The 22,385-nt window shown below is 42.8% G+C and overlaps 1 protein-coding gene across 1 annotated transcript in view; it reads left to right on the forward strand.

Moving 5' to 3' along the window:
- Nucleotides 1-15,357, forward strand: part of GVQW3 (GVQW motif containing 3) — a 28,689-nt gene extending 13,332 nt beyond the window's left edge. Inside the window, exon 2 of the mRNA XM_059411212.1 lies at nt 14,892-15,357. Coding sequence (XP_059267195.1) covers nt 14,892-15,175 — 284 coding nt within the window. The 3' untranslated portion in view covers nt 15,176-15,357. The remainder of the gene's footprint in view (nt 1-14,891) is intronic.
- Nucleotides 15,358-22,385: the final 7,028 nt, after the last annotated feature.

Here is a 22,385-nt window from a genome sequence, read left to right on the forward strand (position 1 = left end):
GCTTTTCCAATAATGATTTTTTTCTATCCCAGTAATCAATAAGATTTCAGATCTCCTTTACTTATTATATATTGTTAGTCTTTTCAGACCCATGACAGTTTCTTGGCCTTATCTTGTTTTTCATGACATTATCATGTTTTTCAATAACATTTCATGACATTGAATGTTTTAAAGAGCACTGGTCATGTATGTTATAGCATATCCTTTAATTTGGGTTTGTCTGATGTTTTTCTTGTGATTAGCTGGGGTTATAGGTTTTGAGAAAGAAAGCAGCTAAAGTGTTCTTTTTATTACATCAAATTAGAGAGCACATGATAGCCACATGACATCATTGGTGATCTTCACTTTAATCACTTGATTAAGGTAGTTTTGATAGATTTTCCTACTGTAAAGACACTATTTTTTCCTTTCCTTTCTGTTCTTTGGAAGCAAGTCACCCAGTTCAGCCCACACCCAAAGGAAGGGGAATGATTATATTCCACCTTCTGCAAAGGGAGAATATCTGCATCTGTTATTTGGAATTCTGTATAGAATAATTATCTTTCTTCCCACTTTATTGATTCGGTCAGTATTTTATCATTTTGGGTTCATGTATATTTATTTGATATTTTGGATTATAATTCAATGCTATGTTATTTATTTTATTACTCAGATTGTTTCAGTTTGGGCCATTGGATGCCTTTTCGGGTTGGCTTCTGTATCTCTTTGACATGTTCCCATTCTTTTGTTTTTGAACACTTCCTTACTTTCTAGTACTTCAGTGTGCTCCAGAAATCATCTTGTATTTTTCCCTCTTCTAGATCTTCAATCAAACATTTCTCTAAAGAACTCTGGTTCCTTTTATTGGAGAACGGTCTTCAGAAACAAAGAGATGGGCTCTGAGCATGTTTGTGGCTACTGTGACTGGGACCTCTTCGTCATCTTCTGTGTCTCTAACAAGCTGAGTGTTTTCTCTAGCTTCTTGATCACATAGAGTACAGTTGTGACTGTTTTAATGTTTTTAATCTATCCATTATAGCTGTCTTGGTCAGTTTCAGTTGAGGGATTTTGAATTTTCGGAAGTAGCTTTTGGCTATTACTTTTAAACGTTGTGAGATGGGATCGGGGCAACATTAGTCTAGGGCTAATTTTGCCCCACTATTGTGGCAAAGCCCATCTGATGCCATGTGAAATATGCCTGCCACTCTGAATGCTGGGAACAGGAACTGGTCCTGTGGGTTCTTTGTGAATTGTTCCTTCTATTTCCTTTGGATGGTTCTTTCTGGTCTCAGGCATTTTCCTCACATGCATGTTGAAGACTTCAGGGGGAACCTTAGTAGATAGCCAGAGCTTTCTTTTGGTGCATATTTCTTCTCTTTGGCAGTCTTCCTTGTGAACTCTTCTACCTTGACCTCCCCAGACTCATAGCTCCATCTCTTCAATTCAGGAAAACTGCTGGGTTCCACCTGGGTTTACTCTCTCAGTCTTATGGCCTAGAAACCCTCTCTAGAAGGTAAGCGGGGACAATCATAAGGTTCACCTCGTTTGCTTTCTGTTTTCCAGGGATCACTGTTTTTACTTGCTTGATATCCAGTATCTTAAAAATCATTGTTTTATATGTTTTGTCCAGATTTGTAGCTGCTTTGTATAGGGAGATAAGTATAGTCCCTAATACTACATCTTCTTAGCCAGAAACCACAGTATATGCATAGGAAATTAATGGAGCCAGAGGCTATGATTAGCACAAAGGCAGGCATATCATAAGATTTAAAAAGGTAATGTCATATTGTGGTTAAGAGTATAGACTCTGGAACCAAACTGCCTGGGTATGAATTCTGGCTCACCATCTTACTACCTGTATATCCTAGGCCAACTATATAACCTTTCTGGGCCTCAATTTCCTCATCTTAAAATGATCATATTTCATTGGCCTGAGATGGGAGTTAAATAGCTTAAAACACGTAAAGCATTTGGGACAGTGCTTGGTTCAAAACTTGTATTCAATAAATATTAGTTATTTATATACTTGTTAAAAGCAGACAGCAAATCTGTGAGTTTCTTAGTGACCCTAGCAAAGTGGAAATATTAGTTACATGATTCAGTGCCCATAAAATATAAACAAATTGGTTGGACAGGAAAAGTACAGATTTCAGAATCGCCTCCCCCCAAGATTCCTCATAAAGAGAATACAGTATGTACCTGGAATAATATACCAGTCAGAGGAAGTTTCCTAGGATTTTGTCTTTACCATTCCTCCAAATAGTTAATAACTTCATACCGGAGCCCAGTATAGTAAAAGTGCTTCCACTGTGACTGAAATATTACAATACCTTTAGTCTGGCTTATTCCAAAAATAAAATGTATAGCATCAAAATGAAACTACTGAACCACAAGTCATTTGGGTGATTCTCTATAAATATGGGGGGGGGGTTCAATTAGAAGACAATTATAGTGGTTCAGGGAAGAGGCAACTAAAGCCTGAGCCAAGAAATAGCTAAGGATGAAAGGGGGTTGGCACAGAACCAGCCCACTGTACTGTGAGAATCCACAAATTTTGGCAATTGACTCAGTGTGCAGCAATAGTGAGAAGGAACTTTCGAGGCCAGGAGTGTGTGTATGGAAAGATGAAAAAGCTTGACTGTTGTGCTCTTCAAATCTTCTATAGCCTTACAAATATTTCATCAGCTTACTCCATCAGCTGCTGAGGGAGATGTATTAATTCTCAGTATATGGGTTTGTCCATTTCTCCTCATAAACTTATATATTTGGAGGGTGTTTCCAATTGGTACAGAGAGGTTCTGGGTCATATCTTCCTGATGAATTATCCCTTTTGTCCCTAAGTATATGCCTGTAGGGCACCTGGGTGCCTTGGTTAGGTGTCTGCCTACCGTGTGTTTGCTTTATTCTTTTGTCCTGTCTTTGGTTTAGTTGTTTTCTTTACTCCCTTTTTATTCTCATGAGTGATTTGAAGATATACATTCTAATTCTGTTCCTTCAGTGGATGTTCTTGCATTATTAATGTGCATACTTGAGTTAACAGTGTTAATTACCATCTCTAGCTCATTATGAAGGTTTTAGGATCCTTAGAATTCTTCAGTTCTCATCTCTACCCCCTTCTATCTTCCAAGTAATTTGGGTTTTAGTTTTTTGGTCCTAACTTACTTTTAACCGCCCCCCCCCATTAGATGATTTAATAGTCAACATTTATTTGGATTTACAGGTCTGCATATTAATTTCTTTGTCTATCTTTCTTCGGTGCCTTTTCTTTATTGAAATATATTTCATGGGGCACCTGGGTGGTATAGTCTGCTAAGCATCTGACTCTTAGTTTCGACTTGAGTCTGACCTCAGGATCATGAGATCAAGCTCCACATCCAGCTCCGTGCTCTGTACAGAGTCTGCCTGAGTTTCTCTCTCCCTGTCCCTCTGTCCCTACCCCGACCCTCCATGCTCTCTCTCTAAAATAAATAAATAAATCTTAGGGTGCCTGGGTGGCTCGGTCAGTTATGCATCTGCCTTTGGCTCGGGTCATGATCCTGGGATCCTGGGATTGAGCCCATGTTGGACTTCCTGCTTAGCGGGTAGTCTTCTTCTCTTCTCCCTCTCCCCCGCTCATGCGCTTGCTATCTCTCTCTCTCTCTCAAATAAATATGTCTTTTTTTAAAAACCTCATTTTTAAAAAATAAATAAATCCTAAAACTAGGTATAGGGGTGCCTGGGTGGCTCAGGGGGTTAAGCCTTTGCCTTTGGCTCCGGTCATGGTCCCAGGGTCCTGGGATCAAGCCCTGCGTTGGACTCTCTCCTCTGCAGGGAGCCTGCTTCCTCCCCTCTCTCTCTCTGCCTGTCTCTCTGCCTACATGTGACCTCTGTCTGTCAAATAAATAAAATCTTTAAAAAAAAAAACAACTAGGTATATAATTCACATACAATGAAATTCACCCCTTTTAAGTGTACAATTCCATAGTTTTTTAATATGTTCACAAAACTGTGCAACCATCAGCAATATCTGATTTTAGAACATTTCCATCATCCCCAAAAGAAATCCCATATCCATAACCAGTCCCTTCCCATTCCTTCCCCATTCCCTCCTATCCCCAGTCCCTAGCAACCATTAAACTTGTGGATTTGCCTATTCTAGAAGTTTCATATAAATTGAATCATGTAATATGTGGCTTTTCATTCTGGCATCTTTCAAGTAGCTTGATGTTTTCAAGGTTCATCCACGTTGGGGCATATATTGGTACTTCATTTTTTTTTAATGCCTGAATACTATTCCATTGTATGGATAAACCATATTTTATTTACTAGTCATTAGTTGATGGACATTTAAATTGTTTCCACCCTTTAGCTATTATGTATAATGTTGCTATGAACTTTTGTGTACAAGTATTTTTGTGGATATGTATTTTCAGTTCTCTTGGATATACACCTAGGAGTGGAAACTTATTTCTCGTTTTCAGTGGTGTGCTGATATTTAACAACCAGCTCTTATGTGGTAAGGGGCAAGGGGAGCTCTGGTTTGTAGCATTTGTTGATCTCTGGGGTGTAAATACTCAAATTGCCATCATGACATCTCTGAATTATGGAGATGGGAAAGAAATGCACAGTAACACACCATTCTATATTCCTTCTACTGTATAGGTATGGGAGATAGAAATTACCTTAAGAATGTAGATAATGGCAACACTGTATCAAATAATTAGGAAGTGATGCATTGTGAGGATTTTTTAACCTTTTTAAAAAATAACTCATTTAATTGTAAGTTTATATAATCTAATGCTGAATAATGACCATGTTTAACAACCAATTCTCAAAACTGCTAAAATTTTAGCAGTCGGCTCTCTGGGCTAATGGGAGCTGGCTGTGGCCCCACCTCACTTGTATCACATTCCTTGTAACTTCTTTCTGGACTGAATTTTCTTACCGAAGTATATCCACCAACGCTCTTTTCAGCAAGTTTGTGTGAGGTAAACTCATTGGCTTGGCTTGTCTGAAAATGTCTGAAAATCTGGCTCTCACTTAGGAATTTCACCGTGTATAGAATTCTGTGTTGAGATTTATTCTCTTTCCACACTTTGAAAATATTATCCTCCTGTCTTTTGGTTTCCATTGTTGCTGATGAGAAGGCTGCCGTCATTGCAGTTAACACCCCTTTTGGTAATCTGTCCCTTTCCACTGAGAGCTTTTATTTTCTTTTCCTTGTGGTTTTGCAGTTTCACTGCGGTATGAATGGGCTAGGGGGCACCCAGATATTTGGTCCTACCTTATTCTGTGTATGTCTCTGAGAGTGTTTGGGGAGGACACAGAGCAGAATGCCCTGCCCCACCGCCCCCGATGGGTGGCCCTCATCCGATCAGGTCTGCCTGAAACAAAAATGCTGACACCCTGCCCCTTCCCCGCCAATCAACAGGTAAGAAAGAATTCTTCCTGCCGAGCTGTTTGTGTTGAGATACTGTCCCTTTCTGGCCTCCAGATTCTAACTGTAATATCAGCTTCTCTTGGGTCTTGAGCCTGCTGGCTTTCAGACAGGAACTTAAACCACTGGCTCTCCTGGTTCTTGGGCCTTCAAACTCACACTGGAACTATACCATTGGTCTCATGGGTCTCCAGCTTGCTGACTGCAAATCTTGGGCCTTGTCAGCTGCCATAGTTGTGTAAGCCAATCCTTATAATGAATTTCTTTGTATGTGTATGTGTGTGTGCTCATATACACATATACATATCTACATACACACACACAGACACACATATGTTCTGTTTCTCTAGAGAACCCTTACTAATAGCTATAGTATAGTAGTATAGTACTATAGCTATAGTACTTTTAATAATGATTTTCTACTATTCCCTCTATTAAATCTTTCTGGAACTCCTATTAGGCATATGCTTGACTTCCTCTTTTTATACTTCATATCTCTTAAACTCTCATTCAGCTCTTCTGCCTCTTTCTGTCTTTACTCTATTTTTGGGTGATTTCCTCAAATCTGTCTTCTAATTCCCTCTTCAGTTAGATCTAATATGTAGTTGAACTCATCCTTTGAGTTTTTGATTTCAGGGGTTGTTTTTCATTTCTGGAAGTTCTGTGTGGATCTTTTTTCAAATCTCCCAACTCTTTTCTCTCATACTATTCTGGTTTTTTATTATGCCTTTATTCCTTCTCTCTATTTGAATCATCCGAATTCATAGTCTCTTTCAGATGGTTTCTGTCTTTACCCTTTTTTCACCTAGTTAGTTGTGTGCATTGTTAGTGCTCCGTTTTGGTCATTTCCTTCCACAGGTGGTTTCTTACATTTTGTGAGCACCTTTGGTAGAAGTTGTTTTTCCTAGTGGATCCCTCAAGCCCTGGATTGTTAAGCATCCCTAAGGGGCTATCTTGAATATACCGTCAGCTCTGACCTAAGAATTTTAATAGGTCTTACTTCAGCCCTAATCTAATTTTTATGTTAATTTATCTCAGTTGGTGCCTGTGCATACAAGCAAAGTAAATTTAGACCCCCATATGCATTTGGCAGAGGTTAGTGTTTTTAGGTCTCCTGAGTGTCATTTTTCCCCACCTAAGACTTCTTCAGACATAAAGCTTCCTGAAACTTCACTAAGACTGGGGCACGGTGGGGGTGCCTGGGTGGCTCAGTGGGTTAAGCCTCTGCCTTCAGCTCAGGTCATGATCTCAGGGTCCTGGGATCCAGCAGCACATTGGGGCTCTCTGCTCAGCAGGGAGCCTGCTTCCTCCTCTCTCTCTGCCTGTGCCTCTGCCTACTTGTGATCTCTGTCTGTCAAATAAATAAATAAAATCTTAAAAAAAAAAAAAAAAAAAGACTGGGGCACGGTTTTCCCAGTTTCCTTTGTGCAGATGGGGGCGGAGCTTCCAATGTCCGGGCTTTATGTAGGGGGTTCCGTTCCAGCTTCCTCACCTGGCTGGGACTGAAGCCCCATCTCCTTCTTGGTGTGCGGTGGAACCCCAGCCTGCAGCTCTCAGGATCCATAGCTAAGTGTGAAATCCCTGTGTGCTGCTAAGGCACGTCACCTGTACCCTGTTCTGGGTTTGCCTTTTCGTTTCTGACATCTGGGGATTTCTTTACATTTTTCAAATTTGGTGGTAAAATAAAACATTTCTGTTAAAGTTCACCCAGCATCTCTATGTGCCTGTAGTAGGGGGTGGAATGGGAACCTATCTCTATTAGCAGAGTTGGTCCTGTTTCTGGAAGTTGCCAGATCAGAAATAATAATTCTGTGAGGAAGACATTTATTGTTTCCATTGTGTAGATAAGAAAAGTGAGGCTCAGAACGCTTGTTTAAATTGCCAAAGCCTTAAAATTTTAAGTGGGGAAATGGTTTTTTTGTTTTGTTTTGTTTTGTTTTTTTGTCTGCCCACTAATCCCATGTAAGATACCTAGTCATCTCAAAGGTAGCTTGGTACCTCTGGCATCTCTCCATTGTTAGCCTTTATGGGCAATTCTCCCATGGCATTTTGCTGAAGCAAATACTCTGGATAAGATTCCTCCTGCTTCCTAGGTAAGGCTGTTTGGGAGAGAAGAGGAGGAAGTCAAAAGCAAGCTGTGGAAGCTGGGCTGTCTTAAACCTGAGAGCCACTGGTAGGAGCATTTGGCTGGGAGGGGGTAAAATATCTTCCACACCATCCAGAAGCATCCTCAAGTGTGCCTATGCAATAGACAGCGAAGGGGACTTACAAGGCTCCTGCACATTGTTTTTGGCTTGATTCTGGAGGCAGGAGGAAGCCCAGGTCATGGCAGGACTTACCTGTAAGTTCTGCTGGGTTTGGGGGATGTCTCAGCAGAGGCTGGCATACTGTGAGACTTTTCACTTAGCTGCCTAGCCTGGGAGCCCCTCTTTCCCTGTGCTTCTGGCACTGAGGCCCTGAGTGGGTGCACTGCAAAGCTGTGGTGGATTGATGGAGATCGGTTCAGGTCTGAAGAGAAAGGAGGTACTTCAAGTCTGTAGAGTAGAGTGGCCTCAAAGAGACTGGTTGCACAGGTGAGGGGATAGGAGACAGAGAGGCATCCAGAAATTAGCAAGAGCGGGAAACCACTGCCCCCCCATAAGGCAAAGGAGCAGGGTAGGGAGCAGTGACATCAGGGCCCAGGAGCCAGGTGATAAGAAACGTGAATACTAGCAGGCCTGTTTGTGGTAGCAGGAGCCATGGATGATGAGGAGCCAGAGATGCTACCTGAGGCAGATGGGGAAGAGAAGAAACATCCTCATAAACCTACTCCCAGTCTCTGGGTAGTACCTCTCTTTGGCCAAACAGCTGGAAACCAGATGTTCTGGAGCCTGGATTCACAGGCTAAGTGGCTCTACCTTGCTGTGTCACAGAACAGAAAGAGCAGGAGATGGCTAGGGAATAGGTCTGAGAAAAACAGGCCCAGGACTGGCAGGTAGGCAGGCAGGAAGGAAGGAAGGAAGAAAAGGAGAGAAGGAGGAAGGAAGAAAGGAAAGAAAGTAGGGAGGGAGAAGGGGGGAAAAGGAGGAAGGGAGGAAGGGAGCAAAGAAGGAAGAAGAAAAGGAGAGGAGAGAAAAGTCAATATGTAACATATAAGCCATACTAGAATAATTTGATATATCCTTTTGCAATTGAAAAGAGTCTTTAGGATAAAAATTTGCCTTCCTTGCAGATTGTGAGGATTAGTTTAAAAAAAAAAAAAATGGATGTGATGGGGCACCCGGGTGGCTCAGTGGGTTAAAGCCTTTGCTTTCGGCTCGGGTCGTGATCCCAGGGTCCTGGGATCGGGCCCTATATCGGGCTCTCTGCTCAGCAGGGAGCCTGCTTCCTCCACCTCTCTCTCTGCCTGCCTCTCTGCCTACTTGTGATCTCTGTCTGTCAAATAAATAAAATCTTTTTTAAAATATGGATGTGAGGGCACCTGGGTGGCTCAGTGGGTTAAGCCGCTGCCTTTGGCTCAGGTCATGATCTCAGGGTCCTGGGATCGAGTCCCACATCGGGCTCTCTGCTCAGCAGGGAGCCTGCTTCCCTCTCTCTCTCTGCCTGCCTCTCTGCCTATTTGTGATCTCTCTCTGTCAAATAAATAAATAAAATCTTTAAAAAAAAATGGATGTGAAAATCTTCTGAAAATAGCCAAGTACTGCATACATATGCAATAATCATCATTAATATCATTAGTTCTTTAGAGGGAGGAACTGTATGTAAATAAGAGTGTAAATAGAAACCCTTTACTGAGCATCTATTATGTATGAACACTTTTTGTGGATGTGCATTGAGTATTTCCAGCTGCAAGTCATGATAATGAGCAATGACTTGAACAAAGAGGTATTTTCTGACATATCAAGAATTCCAGGAGCGCCTGGGTGGCTCAGTGGGTTAAGCCACTGCCTTCGGCTCAGGTCATGATCTCAGGGTCTTGGGATCGAGTCCCGCATCGGGCTCTCCGCTCAGCAAGGAGCCTGCTTCCCTCTCTCTCTCTCTCTCTCTCCCTGCCTCTCCATCTACTGTCAAATAAATAAATAAAATCTTTAAAAAAAAAAAAAAAGAATTCCAGAGGTGCTCCTTTGTACTTTCCATCTTGATTACAAGATGACTTCAGTGCATAGCCTTCACCTCCAAGTTCAAGGCAGGAAGCCACTCACCATGAGGGTGAGTAGACAGTTCAGACTCAGCAGTCCTGTTTCATCAGGAAAGCAAAAGCTCCCCCAATAACTCCCAGCCGAGTGCTACCTAAATCTCATTGGCCAGAACCAGGCCTCACGACCACCCCTAACAGCAAGAGAGAGGCAGTGGGAGGTAGTATATGAGAAATGGTTTCTGGATGGCCAATGACAGGATGTGCTGCCTGCATATAGAACACAATACTTGGTGCCTGGGTGGCTTAGTCAGGTCAGAGTCTGCCTTCCACTAGGGCCATGACCCTGGAATCCTGGGATCTAACTCTACCATCCACCGGGCTCCCTGCTCAGCGGGGACTCTGTTTTTTTCCTCTCCTTCTGCCCCTCCTCTTGCTCCTTTTTTCTCTCTCTCACTCTCTCTCAAATAAATAAAATAAAATCTTTAAAAAAATAAAACACAGTACTTGGCAGAGGAAAAGTGCTCAACACATGTTTTATACACCTCTGTGTATGCCTGTCCATCTGTCTTCCTATCTGCGTCTCTGTCTCTATGTGGTTTTATGTGTTCTCCATTTCTCCTAACAATCCTGTGAAGTAAGTTCTGTTACAATGAGAGCTAACACGGCTGGTAATAGGCAGAGCCAGGCCTCCGACCCAGTTCTTTCTGACCTCATTCTGAGGGCTCTTTCCATTGCCATGCCGTGTGCTCCCTCTCACTAACCTGGCCGTTAAGCTCTTGGTGTTGGAGACCTATCAGGCCCAAGTGGGCTTGATGAAAAGAAAAGGCGGAAAGGGATCGGCTCCAAAATAAGTTGGTGCCTAACCCCGGGGCTGTACACAGAGTAACCATGAAGTCACAAGAAGGGTTCCATAATTGCACATGCTACTCCATGCCTCCCCTACGTGCAGCTACTTTGGAACAGTCACACTGGGAGGCTCAGCACTGGAGCCAATGATGCCCCCACTGCCCAGCATTCCTGTGGGACGCCTCTTTGCAAGTCAGGAAAAGACCTTCATCATTACTGTCAATTATACCTAGTTTCCTACCCTAAGTCCAGCTGCAGCTCCTCATCTCATTTAGCAGAAGCTCCAAATGACTTATGAGTATTACCAAAAAGTAAAAAATCATTCTCCAATGACAGAATTGTACAATTTAGATACAAAAGTCCAAGTGATCTGCTTCCCAGGCAAATTTTCAAATCGAATTACAGAAATGTTTACAGTAGCTGAAGCACTGTTGCAATAAATATACCCTCCCGGGTTGATATCTCAGAAGAAGACAACTCTGAGTTTGGCTGTGTACTTTCTGCTGTGTTTAAGAAAAATTACTCACGGGAGCCCGGGTGGCTCATGAGGTCTACCTTTGGTTCAGGTCATGATCCCAGGGTCCTGGGATCGAGTCTCACATAGAGCTCCTTGCTCAGTGGGGAGACTGCTTCTCCCTCTGCCTGCTGCTCTCCCTGGTTGGGCTCTGTCTCTGTCAAATAAATAAATAAAATATTTTTTTAATTAATTAATCCAAAGAAAAAGAAAAATTACTCATTTTGAGGGCATTGTGAGAAGACCACTGAACTTGGTAAAGATACCAGTGGGATAATACTTAATGCAGGTCAGGACACTGGGACATGGGCCCACTCATGTACTGGTGAAATTATAAATGGTATCACTTTTTCAGAGTAATTTGGCGTGAAGCATCGAGAGAGTTGACCTAGAAATTCCCTTTCTAGGAATCCTTCTTAGGAAAAGAGTCGAAGAAACAGACAAAGATTTACATATATAGCTATTCATTTTATTTCCAAAATAGTAAAAAGAAGCAACTAACCCAAATGTCCCACAATGGGGAAATGGTCAGGTAAATTGTGGTATATTCATTAAATGAAATAAGCAGTCATTTAAAGTGATATTTTTGAAGAGTAGTCAATGGTGTAGTCAAAGTATGTCCACAATAGAATAGGGTGATAAAATAGGACTAAAACTACGTGCATTATATAGACTAGACCCATTTTTTACTTTCTATATGCTAAAAAAGAAAAAAAAAAAAGGCTCAAGGTATACCTAAGATACACTCAAAATGTTACCAGTGCTGGAGCACCTGGGTGGCTCAGTTCTTGGGTGTCCAACTCTTGATCTCAGCTCAGGTCTTGATGTCAGGATCGTGGGCTCAAGCCCCACATTGGTTCCACTGGGTGTGGATCCTCCTTAAAAAAAAAAAATCGAAGTCACCTATAATTTCATCACCCAGATAAAAGCACTGATAACTTTTTTTTTTTTTTAAGTAGATTACATACCCAGTGTGGAGCTCAACATGGGGCTTGAACTCCCAACCCTGAGATTAAGACCTGAGCCGAGACCAGGATCGGACACCCAACCAACTGGGCTACCCAGGTACCCTTAAATTTTCTTCATTATATATAATTTTTGATCACTGTAACTACAAGTACTAATTTTATAATTAGAACAATATGTATAATGAAAATTACTTTTTAAGAAAGAAAAGAAGTGGGTTTTACTAGGAGAGAAGAGATCTGCCCCTGAGGAGCTGATGGTTTAATGGAGGAAATGAGACATGTACACAAATAAATTTATTACAAGGTAGCTAGGGGTATAATGGAGGTTTTACAAAGTGTGGAGGGAAGGATTAGCTCGGCCTGGGAGAGTTGAAGGTTGGTGAAAAGAGGTAACATTTGTACAGGGTCTTGAAGGATGAATAGGAGTTCTCCAGGGCTTTGTAAATTGTTAAGCACTCTGTAAGTGTCAGCTAGTTTTTGGCTGTTATTATTATGGTCAAAGCTTACCTTGTATAAAGCTCTCTTTCTTGTCTCTTTCCCATGCTCCCTGAAGCCCAGGATCCCTGGGACAGGAAGCAACAGCAGTTAAATAGTCACACATCAGTGCTCGAGCAAGTGAACTGAGGTGCATCCAAGTAAGGAACAGATCCAGGACCAGAGGACATAAAATTATCTGGGAGCAGGGCCAGGAAGGTGCTGGTGGGTAAACAGTTCCCCCTTGTTTGCCACCCCATGGAAAGGCTGGCTCTGCTTGTGGCCTCCACCCTGAGTTATGGGACCATCTCCACCTGGGGGATGGTAAAAACCGAGAATGAGCATCACACATCAGCCTATGATTTACATTGGCAGGAAATGGTGTGTCAGGTGCCCTTAAAGCCTCCAGACAGGGTGGAGTGGAAAGGGGGGGGATGAAGGTGAAGGGACCAGGAAGGGTGGCAAGAGATGATATGTTGGTAAGAAATCCTTAGAAGCTCCAAGTTTGGAAAGGATTTGTAAATTATCTCATTTAATCCTGCCAATCCCTTTCCCAACATTCCCTACTGTTGTCATCCCTCTCTGCCTTCAGGGCCCAGCTCAGGGGCCACCTCCTTCTATCACTTCCTACCTGAGTTCCTCTGGGCTGTGCTTCAGGTGTAACTGATTGTTGAGCTTAATGAGAAGAAAAAGTCAGTGCCTGCTGTTCACCCTACATGGTGCTTCTAGTTCCTCAATTGCAATATATGCCCTCCTGTGTTTCCTTTTGTTTGTTTATTCATGCAACTAACATATATTCAACACCTACATTGTGCCAGTCAACGTTCTAGATGTTGTAATAGAGTGGAGAAAAAGACAGCCAAGATCTCCTGTTCTCATGGACCTGTCATTCTAGTGGGGGAGACATAAAATAAACAAAGGAACAAATAAGAAAATATCAGGTCAAGAAGGAGGCAGCTTTGGGAATATCTAAGGGAAGAACTTTCCATACAAAGAAAGCAGCTCTGGGTGCCTGGGTGGCTTAGTCGTTAAGTGTCTGCCTTGGGCTCAGGTCATGATCCCAGGGTGGTGGGTTCTAGCCTGGTATCAGGCTCCCTGCTCTGTGGGAAGCCTGCTTCTCCCTCTCCCACTCCCTCTGCTTATGTTCCCTCTCTGGCTGTCTCTCTCTGTCAAATAAATAAAATCTTTCAAAAAGAAAGAAAGAAGAAAAGGAAGAAAGGAAGGAAGGAAGGAAGGAAGGAAGGTGCTGATCTAACAGCAAAGGGGGAAACCTTTGCTTACTCTAGGAATAAAAAGAGAGAAACTGGCATTGTGTATAAAATGCTTTCTCTTGCTTCATCTTGCAAATGAAAATCTTTTATCTTTTAGGACTTGGCTCAAGCATCACTTGTTTAGGCAAACATATCCTGACTTCCCCAGGTCAGAGTAACTGTCTCCCTTTCTTCCAATTGTCAGTGAGTACGCTTCTGTCAGCCTACCTGTAACAATTTGCCATTCCTTCCATACTACAACATTGCTACTCCCCCGTGGACCTCAGTCTTATCAAGCGCAGAAATTCCTATCTAAACTCCTAATGCCTAGCATGGAGCCTGGCACAGAGTCTATAATCAGGAAACATTCATTTATTCCTCGAATAAATGAGCTCTCACACGGTTCTCTATCAGAACCTCTCTGGCAACACTCAGAATTAACAACCACTTATCGATCAGTGCCAGGCCCTGTGCTGGGGACTTTCATCTCTGCTTTTACAAGGCTCGTGACTACCACAGGCAATAAGTGTTATTATCCTATTTTGTAGTAAAACTCAGAAAATGAAAATGACTTTTTTTTTTTTTAATTTTGTTTATTTGAGAGAGAACACAAGCAGGGGAAGCCACAGGCAGAGGCAGAGGAAGAAGCAGGCTCCCCACCAAGCAGGGACCTTGACATGGGGCTCAATCCCAATCCCTCTGAGATCTCGACCTGAGTCAAAGCAGACACTTAACTGACGGAGCCACCCAGGCACCCCCCCAAGTGACTTCTGAGGTGGCTCAGTAATAAGAATCAGAGCTAGAAGTCAAACCCAAGTCCTCTTGGTGCCAAATCCCAAAGCTTCACCTTCTATGTGATGGTCTTACCATGTATTAGTTCATCTGTGGACCTGCCCTCTCTTTTCTTCTAGATAACCATTTCCTTGACACAAGGGTCTGTATTTCACTCCCTTGTACATTCCTCCTGATACCAACACAGTGTTTTGTATTTAGGACCTACTCAGTCCGTGTATCTTAAATCTCCAAGAGGTGGAAAATAATGAATGTATAATGAATGTTTCACCCAAAGTGAACCAGCCTCTAATATCAATTTACAGGACCATAATGAGCTGGAGAGAGTGACATTTCCGAGGGGAGGGGCCCTTCCAGATGCCTCTGCGCCCATCTGGGAGAGCCAAGAGTGCTGTCTCTGTACTCAAGCACTCATTTCTTAGAAATCACACCTTTTGCTCAGTTATACATCTCAGCAGGCAGGCCGGGGTGCAGAGAGGAACATGCCTGGCTTCCACTGAGTTGGGAAAATGAGGTTAGGTTTCGATTCAGATAGTTATTTGTGTTTTCTGGGTCTGCACGGTCAATAAATTTTCAACGAGCAGTGATTCGGTTCCTCATCTTTCACGGCTTTATGGGACTTCAGGGAATGAAAGCATAACATCCTGCTTTCCCATAAGTTCTCTGGCTGCTACCCTGGCACCAATTAAAGACATGTCTATGCAATTAATCAAGACCAATTTGGAAGCCTTCTGGCGCTGCCCTTCTGATGTGCTGCCTGCGGCACATACAGTAGTTCCTTGGCCACAGCGATGGAGCCAGGCACAGAGGAGCTTTTGATGAACTGGCTGTGCTGGCCCCAAGTGTTAACTATGTCATCTGACATGACTAACGAGGCTCCCAACTTGATCTGTGTGAGTGCGGCAGCCCCGCTGTCTGGAGGAGGCGCCGTTTCCGCAGCCAGCCTGGGAAGAGGCTGCAACATGCTGGGTACACACGCCATCATGTCAGCTGGAGTCCTGGAGGCCTCTAGTGTTGGAGCTGGGAGTCGTCCGTGGGGAAGGGGGTGGGCGCTGTGAGCCAGGCTCTGCACTGGGCACTGGTGGGAGTGTGACCCGATTTAAATTTCGAGCTCAGCGTCTTTGTTGGACAGACGTGGGAGCCAAGACTCAGCAAAGTGTGGGGTTTGGGGCACCTGGGTGTCTCAGTGGGTTAAGCCTCTGCCTTTGGCTCAGGTCATGATCTCAGAGTCCTGGGATTGAGCCCAGCATCAGGCTCTCTGCTCAGCAGGGAGCCTGCTCCCCCACCCCCCACCAATCCCCCACCTGCCTAGTTGTGATCTCTCTCTCTCTCTGTGTCAAATAAATAAATAAGATCTTTAAAAAAAAAAAAAAAAAAGTGTGGGTTTTGCCAAAGACCTGAGTCTTTGCAGGGGAGTGGGAGTTGGGAATAAAGGAGTAGGTGTGGTCCTTACCCTTGAGGAGCTAAACCCCTAGATAAGCAGATAAACATGCACCTTACTAATGCTTAAGTCATGGATTTCCTTCTGCAAATGTTTATCAGGAGGAGGAGAGCCTCTGTCCTTGTTACTTCTACAATATCAAGAGTGTGATATGGAGTCAACAGATCTGGGTTTGAGTCCCAGCTCAACTTTGAGTTGATGGAATCTTGAGCAAATCACTTTGTTTTTCTGAGTTTGGTTTTTGCGACTGTAGCATTGGGACAAGCCAAATGCTGCCACCCAGCCTACTTCCTAGAGTCCTGGTGAGACCCAGCAGAGCTAATGGATGTGAAAGTATACATAAGTAAGTGTCTCTGCACATGTTAGCTATTATACATATTATCACCCCCTCTCAGGATCCCTGGCCGAAATCTCTGGAATATGGATCCACAGATAGCTTTAATTCTCTTCCTCTTCCTGCCCCTTTCAAAATGCACAGGAGAGAAATGGATATAAAACCAACTGGTCGGGGCGCCTGGATGGCTCAGAGGGTTAAGTCTCTGCCTTTGGCTCAGGTCATGATCTCAGGGTCATGGGATTGAGCCCTGCATCGGGCTCTCTGCTCAGCAGGGAGTCTGCTTCTCCCTCTCTCCTGCCTACTTGTGATTTCTGTCAAATAAAATCTTAAAAAACAAAAAACAAAAAAAAAGACTGGTCATCTGCCTACCATCTCAACAGCTTTCCCAGAGAGCCCAGCCATTGTCATTTAATATCATTCCACACATCGACTGAGTACTTACCATATGCCAGAGGTTGGTCACACTGTGTAAGCAGTCAGAGTTGGATAAGACAAGTTCCTTGGCCATCTTCAGAGGCTCACCATTTAGCGGGAGAAACAGACATGGACATGATTAAGTATAACACACTACAGAAAAATACAATTGCCATAGGAAAGATACAAATCAAGCTCTGTGGGAGCCAGAGAGGGAACAATTCATTCCCCAAAAGGAAATTGGGGAAAGTTTCATCAAGGAAGTGGTATGAAAGGATGGGCACTGTTTGGCTCTGGCAGGAAGCATAAGAAAGGGCACTCCAGACTAAGAGCACAGCACGGGCAAATGCACAAAATTATCAAAGGATTGGTGGTCTAGAGGTCACAGTGAAATCAAGTGAGGTATGGGGTGTGAGCAGGAACAAAAGAAAAATCACTGGGCCCCAGCTCTGAAACCCAGTCATGGATGTTGCTACCTCAACTGCTCTTTTTGCTGGCTGGGGACACCTTGGCCTCTGTCCCTCCATCAGGAAAATCTCATGCTAGCCCTTCCTCCAGCAAGGTGGAACCTAACCCCCAAGCAGGAGAGCCCACTCCAAAGGAACCAGGAACCGCAACAACCATCAGAGGCAAAGAGGCTGGGGCTGGAGAGTACTGGTCACAGCTACCCTTCCCAGCTCAGGGGAAAGCTCCACCTGAGATGTAGCAATGACACCAACATCTAGAGCGTGATGGCAAATACCCAAAGCCCCTTGCCATGAGTCACACACTAAGTTGCTCTCCTTCTCTCCTTTGTCCAAAAGAAGCCAGCTCCTTCTTTTAGGAGTGCTGCCAGAAAAATGGCTTAGAAGGCTTGGTATAGCCGTGGGCCCACCCCAGGGACTCATATTTTCTCAGTCTTTGCATCTTCTCTTTCATTTTAAATTGGGTTTTATTGTGCAAACAATATAATAACAACAGAAACCCCAAAAATAGGAGAAAGCGGGAAGAGCGCCCACTCACATGTTATCTGTTTCCATTTCTCTTTGCCTTTTCCTGCAGGTGTCGGTAGTGTAATTTTTTTTTTTTTTTGGCTGCTTTCATCATTGATACAATTACATATTCTATTTTTACTGCTCAGCATCGTATCATACATACAGCTTTTTCCATTTTGCTACTTACTGCCAACGCCTGGTGTCCTCACAAGCTTGGTCCAGTTTCCCCAAGACTAAAGACAGATACCCGGGGTGTGTAGAAGGAATGCTCTGTTGATAACATCGTCATCATTGACAATGGGCATCAAGGTGCAGAGGAAAAACATAAACTGCTCTGTCATCACATAGACCTAGATTAGAATCTCAGCCCCTTACCTCAAAGCCTAAAGGACTGAGCAGATCACTGCCTCTCTTGGAGCTTCCGGTCCTTGTCTGCAAAACGGGAATGGTATTTAGTACCACCTTACAGGACTGCCATGAGGATGTAATGAAATACCAAAAGGGAAATGCCCAGTGAATGGTAGCTCCCTTCCCCTTTCCCTTGCTGGGGCTGACCTAGGGTCCACTCTGCTTCCACCCTTCCTCTCTTGCCTACATTGGACCTTCGTGCCTCCCCTGGGCCTCCTGGGCTAGTCTATCTAAATTCAGATATACCAAGTCTGCCTATTTTTTTAAATTCCAAATATAATTTTATTAATACTTTATATACAATCTACTAAAAAAAAAAAAAAGACCTTAAAAAGTACAAAACCAGGGGCGCCTGGGTGGCTCAGTGGGTTAAGCTGCTGCCTTCGGCTCAGGTCATGATCTCAGGGTCCTGGGATGGAGTCCCGCATCAGGCTCTCTGCTCAGCAGGGAGCCTGCTTCCCTCTCTCTCTCTGCCTGCCTCTCCATCTACTTGTGATTTCTCTCTGTCAAATAAATAAATAAATCTTAAAAAAAAAAAAAGTACAAAACCAAATTTCACAGAGATTGGATTTAATGTGAGGGGTGTTTTTGACTGTTCATAAGCTTCTTCCAGTCAGGAACACAGGAGGATATGGCTACCCGCATGTCAGGTGCACTATTGAGCCTGTTTCTTTTCTTCGTTTTTAATCGTGTCAAGATTGAAAATCCTAGTTACAAATAAGCTACAAATAAGTAGCTATGAATGGTAATAACAACAATATGCTCTTTCTACTTAGCAATGGAAATTCATCTTTAATCTTAATCCAAAATGCTGACAAACTCAATGTCTTATAATAATTCCTTAGTGTGAATGATGAACTGAGCTTCAGTAATTCATTCTCTTCTTCTGGCTCCAAGTTTAACTCACTGATTGATTCCGGGGTCTAAAAAACAAATGGAGCTTTTATCCAAATATTTTCCTTTAATGATTTAAATTTCTCTTCTGGAAAGTAACGATGAATGGTTTGAGACAAAGAAGTGAGATGTATCAGTATCTCTAATTTTATTTCTTTTAAGCAATCTTCATTAATGATCCTCCCTTTAATGTGTTGCAACAAAGTTGGGAACATATAGTAGCTAGGACGATTACTTTTAAGTCTTGCTTGCCACAACAGTAATGTCTTTTGGAATCCTAGAAAACATTCAAGATATTGAAATACACCGTTTTTCCCCTGTACTTTCAAATTTAACTCATTAAGAATGCCAAAAACATCACTTAAATAGGCCAGCTTTGTTATCCAAATGTCATCTTCAAAAATATTTGCCAAATGAGATTGCTTTTCAATGAGAAAAATGTAAATCTTATCCCTGATTTCATATACTTTGCTCAATACTTTTCCTTGAGACAACCAACGAACTTCTGTATGAAACAGTAAGTGGGTATGGTTAATTCCAATCTCTGAACAGAATATTTCAAGAAGTCGACTGTTCAGGGAGCCTCCTTTAATAAAATTAACGATTTTCACTGCATTTTCAATACACCCATTAGACTTGGTGGAATTTTCTTGGACACCAAAACTTCTTGATGAATAAAACAGTAATTCTAGGGCGCCTGGGTGGCTCAGTGGGTTAAGCCGCTGCCTTCGGCTCAGGTCATGATCTCAGGGTCCTGGGATCGAGTCCCGCATCGGGCTCTCTGCTCAGCAGGGAGCCTGCTTCCTCCTCTCTCTCTGCCTTCCTCTCTGCCTACTTGTGATCTCTCTCTGTCGAATAAATAAATAAAATCTTTAAAAAAAAAAAAACAGTAATTCTAAAGAGCCCTGTTATGTGTTACTTCTAACAATTTTTCAATAATCCTGCCATGTTTTCCAGTCATATTTGCTGTTCCATCACTTGGAATTCCTTTACAGTTTTTCCAGTTCAGTTTATATTGACCAACAATGCACTTCTCTAATTCACTAAATAAATCTAATCCGTATATGTGTGAATTTAAACTTACACAACAGATCCTCTATAAAATCATCGTCTCACATGTATCTGACGTAAACCAGGAGTATTGGACAACTTGTGATATCGTTGCTCTGGACAAGCTGGATTGCAAAATCGATCCCAGTCTGCAGGCACACAATAAGCATCGCCTCCAAGTGTTTTGCAATCATACAGATTCGATGAGATATCGTATTGTCACTAAGAGCTATGGTTCTTAATTATTAGCTGATTTATCATCAAAAATTGTCCATACCATACCATACCATACATGCTGGAAGAATAATTTTTTCAGCAGCTGTGTGAGTCATTTTTTCTTTTGCTACCCAATAGGCAATCAAATATGATGATAACAAGGCCCTCTCATTGATGGTTGTGGACCAACTAAGAAATGGTGGGGATTATTCTATGCCATTTCTTTCCCTTTGGAAATGGTCTTCTTCATCTTTATCTTCCTCCACTTTCACTATCACTACGCCTTCCATCTCCTGGGTATGCCTGACTCAGTCGGTGTTCAGGTTCAAAGAAGTGGCCTGTCTGATCCAAACAGGGTCTGTCTGCAGGACTATCCTTTTTGTCCTAGGTGTTTTAGGAGACCAGTTTCTGCCGTCATCCGGGGCCCTCATCCGGGCCTGCCTCAAGTCTGCCTGTCTCTTATTTTCTGGTGAATGTACCATCTTTTACCTAAGTATTTTCCTTTGAGAGAAACATTGATTGCTTTCCCATTTTTCACTATATCCAATAATGATGCAATAAATATCGTAATGATATTGATATCTAATGAGACCAATACTGAATATTGGTCTCTTCATCCTTTATCCTTCCTCCTTTAAAAAGTAGTCCCTTAGGAACAATCTCCAGGACCTCACTAGGGTAGAAAATAGAATCATTTTAATGGCTTCTGATATATATTTCCAAATTACTGTTCAGAAGGTTTGCGCCTTTTACTCTGTCACCACCTCGAGGGAGAGGACCAGATGGACTACATTAGAAGCTCTTGGGCTCTTCATAAACTGTTGGTCTTGCTTTATTTTCCATATTTTCTCCCCCAACCTGCCTCCCATACTGCAGCCACACAGGATGACTCACATCCCTCCCCCAAATGATTCTGCCAAGCTTTTGTGCCTTTGTACTTCTTATTATCCTCCATCACCCTTGCTCAAGAATATACTTTCCTTAATATGCCTTCTCACCATTCGGCTCACCCTTTATGGAACTGGAAGCTTTCACACTATCTGCAAGACCCAGCTTAAATACCCCTTTCTCTCTGAACTAGTTGCAATTCTCCCAAGCAGAGCTAGTCACTCTTATAATATGTGGTGCCTGGAGGGACCTTTGACATCCAAGTGCTCCCCAAGAAGCAGTCCTTCTCTGATCCTAGCTCTATGTCCAGCTCTGCGTGATTCTCCTCTCTCTCCACCTCTCTCACTCTCTGCACCAGCAGTTGCCAAGTTATGCCAATCATCACCTAATCGTGATATTGGAGCCATACATCTCTCATTGCCATCACCATTGGCATTAACAGCTGATAAGGATTCCTGCATCAGTCTCCTAAAAGAAAAAAAAAGAGTACTATGTACATGGTTCAAAAGTTCTGTTTTCTCTAAGGCTTATAATAAAAAACAGTAGATTCCTGTCCTATGCCTCCCCACACCAAGCCCTGCACCTCAGAGTCAACTAGCCACTTTTACTTCTTCCAGCCTTTTGTATTTACTTCCATACTCCAAATAATATACCTTGACTGCTGCTTTGTGATTTTTAAGTTCAGATATTACCTACTGACTTTGAGCAATGGAAGATTTCTCTAACACCACTTCCCTGCCCCATCTTCTGATATAACTGTATCGCCATTTTTGGTTAAATCATCAGATGGTCCTTACCTATTGTGACCAGAAGTATCATTAAAAATATTTGCCCTCTGAAAAAGTGCTCCATATCACTCGGCATCAGGGAAATACAAATCAAAACCACAATGAGATATCACCTCACACCAGTCAGAATGGCTAAAATCAACAAGTCAGGAAATGACAGATGCTGGCGAGGATGCGGAGAAAGGGGAACCCTCCTACACTGTTGGTGGGAATGCAAGCTGGTGCAGCCACTCTGGAAAACAGCATGGAGGTTCCTCAAAATGTTGAAAATAGAACTGCCCTATGACCCAGCAATTGCACTATTGGGTATTTACCCTAAAGATACAAATGTAGTGATCCAAAGGGACACATGCACCCGAATGTTTATAGCAGCAATGTCCACAATAGCCAAACTATGGAAAGAACCTAGATGTCCATCAACAGATGAATGGATCAAGAAGATGTGGTATATATACACAATGGAATACTATGCAGCCATCAAAAGAAATGAAATCTTGCCATTTGCGACAACATGGATGGAACTAGAGCGTATCATGCTTAGCGAAATAAGTCAAGCAGAGAAAGACAACTATCATATGATCTCCCTGATATGAGGAAGTGGTGATGCAACATGGAGGCT

Source organism: Mustela nigripes, chromosome 1 (genome assembly GCF_022355385.1).
Source record: "Mustela nigripes isolate SB6536 chromosome 1, MUSNIG.SB6536, whole genome shotgun sequence".
Lineage (NCBI taxonomy): Eukaryota > Metazoa > Chordata > Mammalia > Carnivora > Mustelidae > Mustela > Mustela nigripes.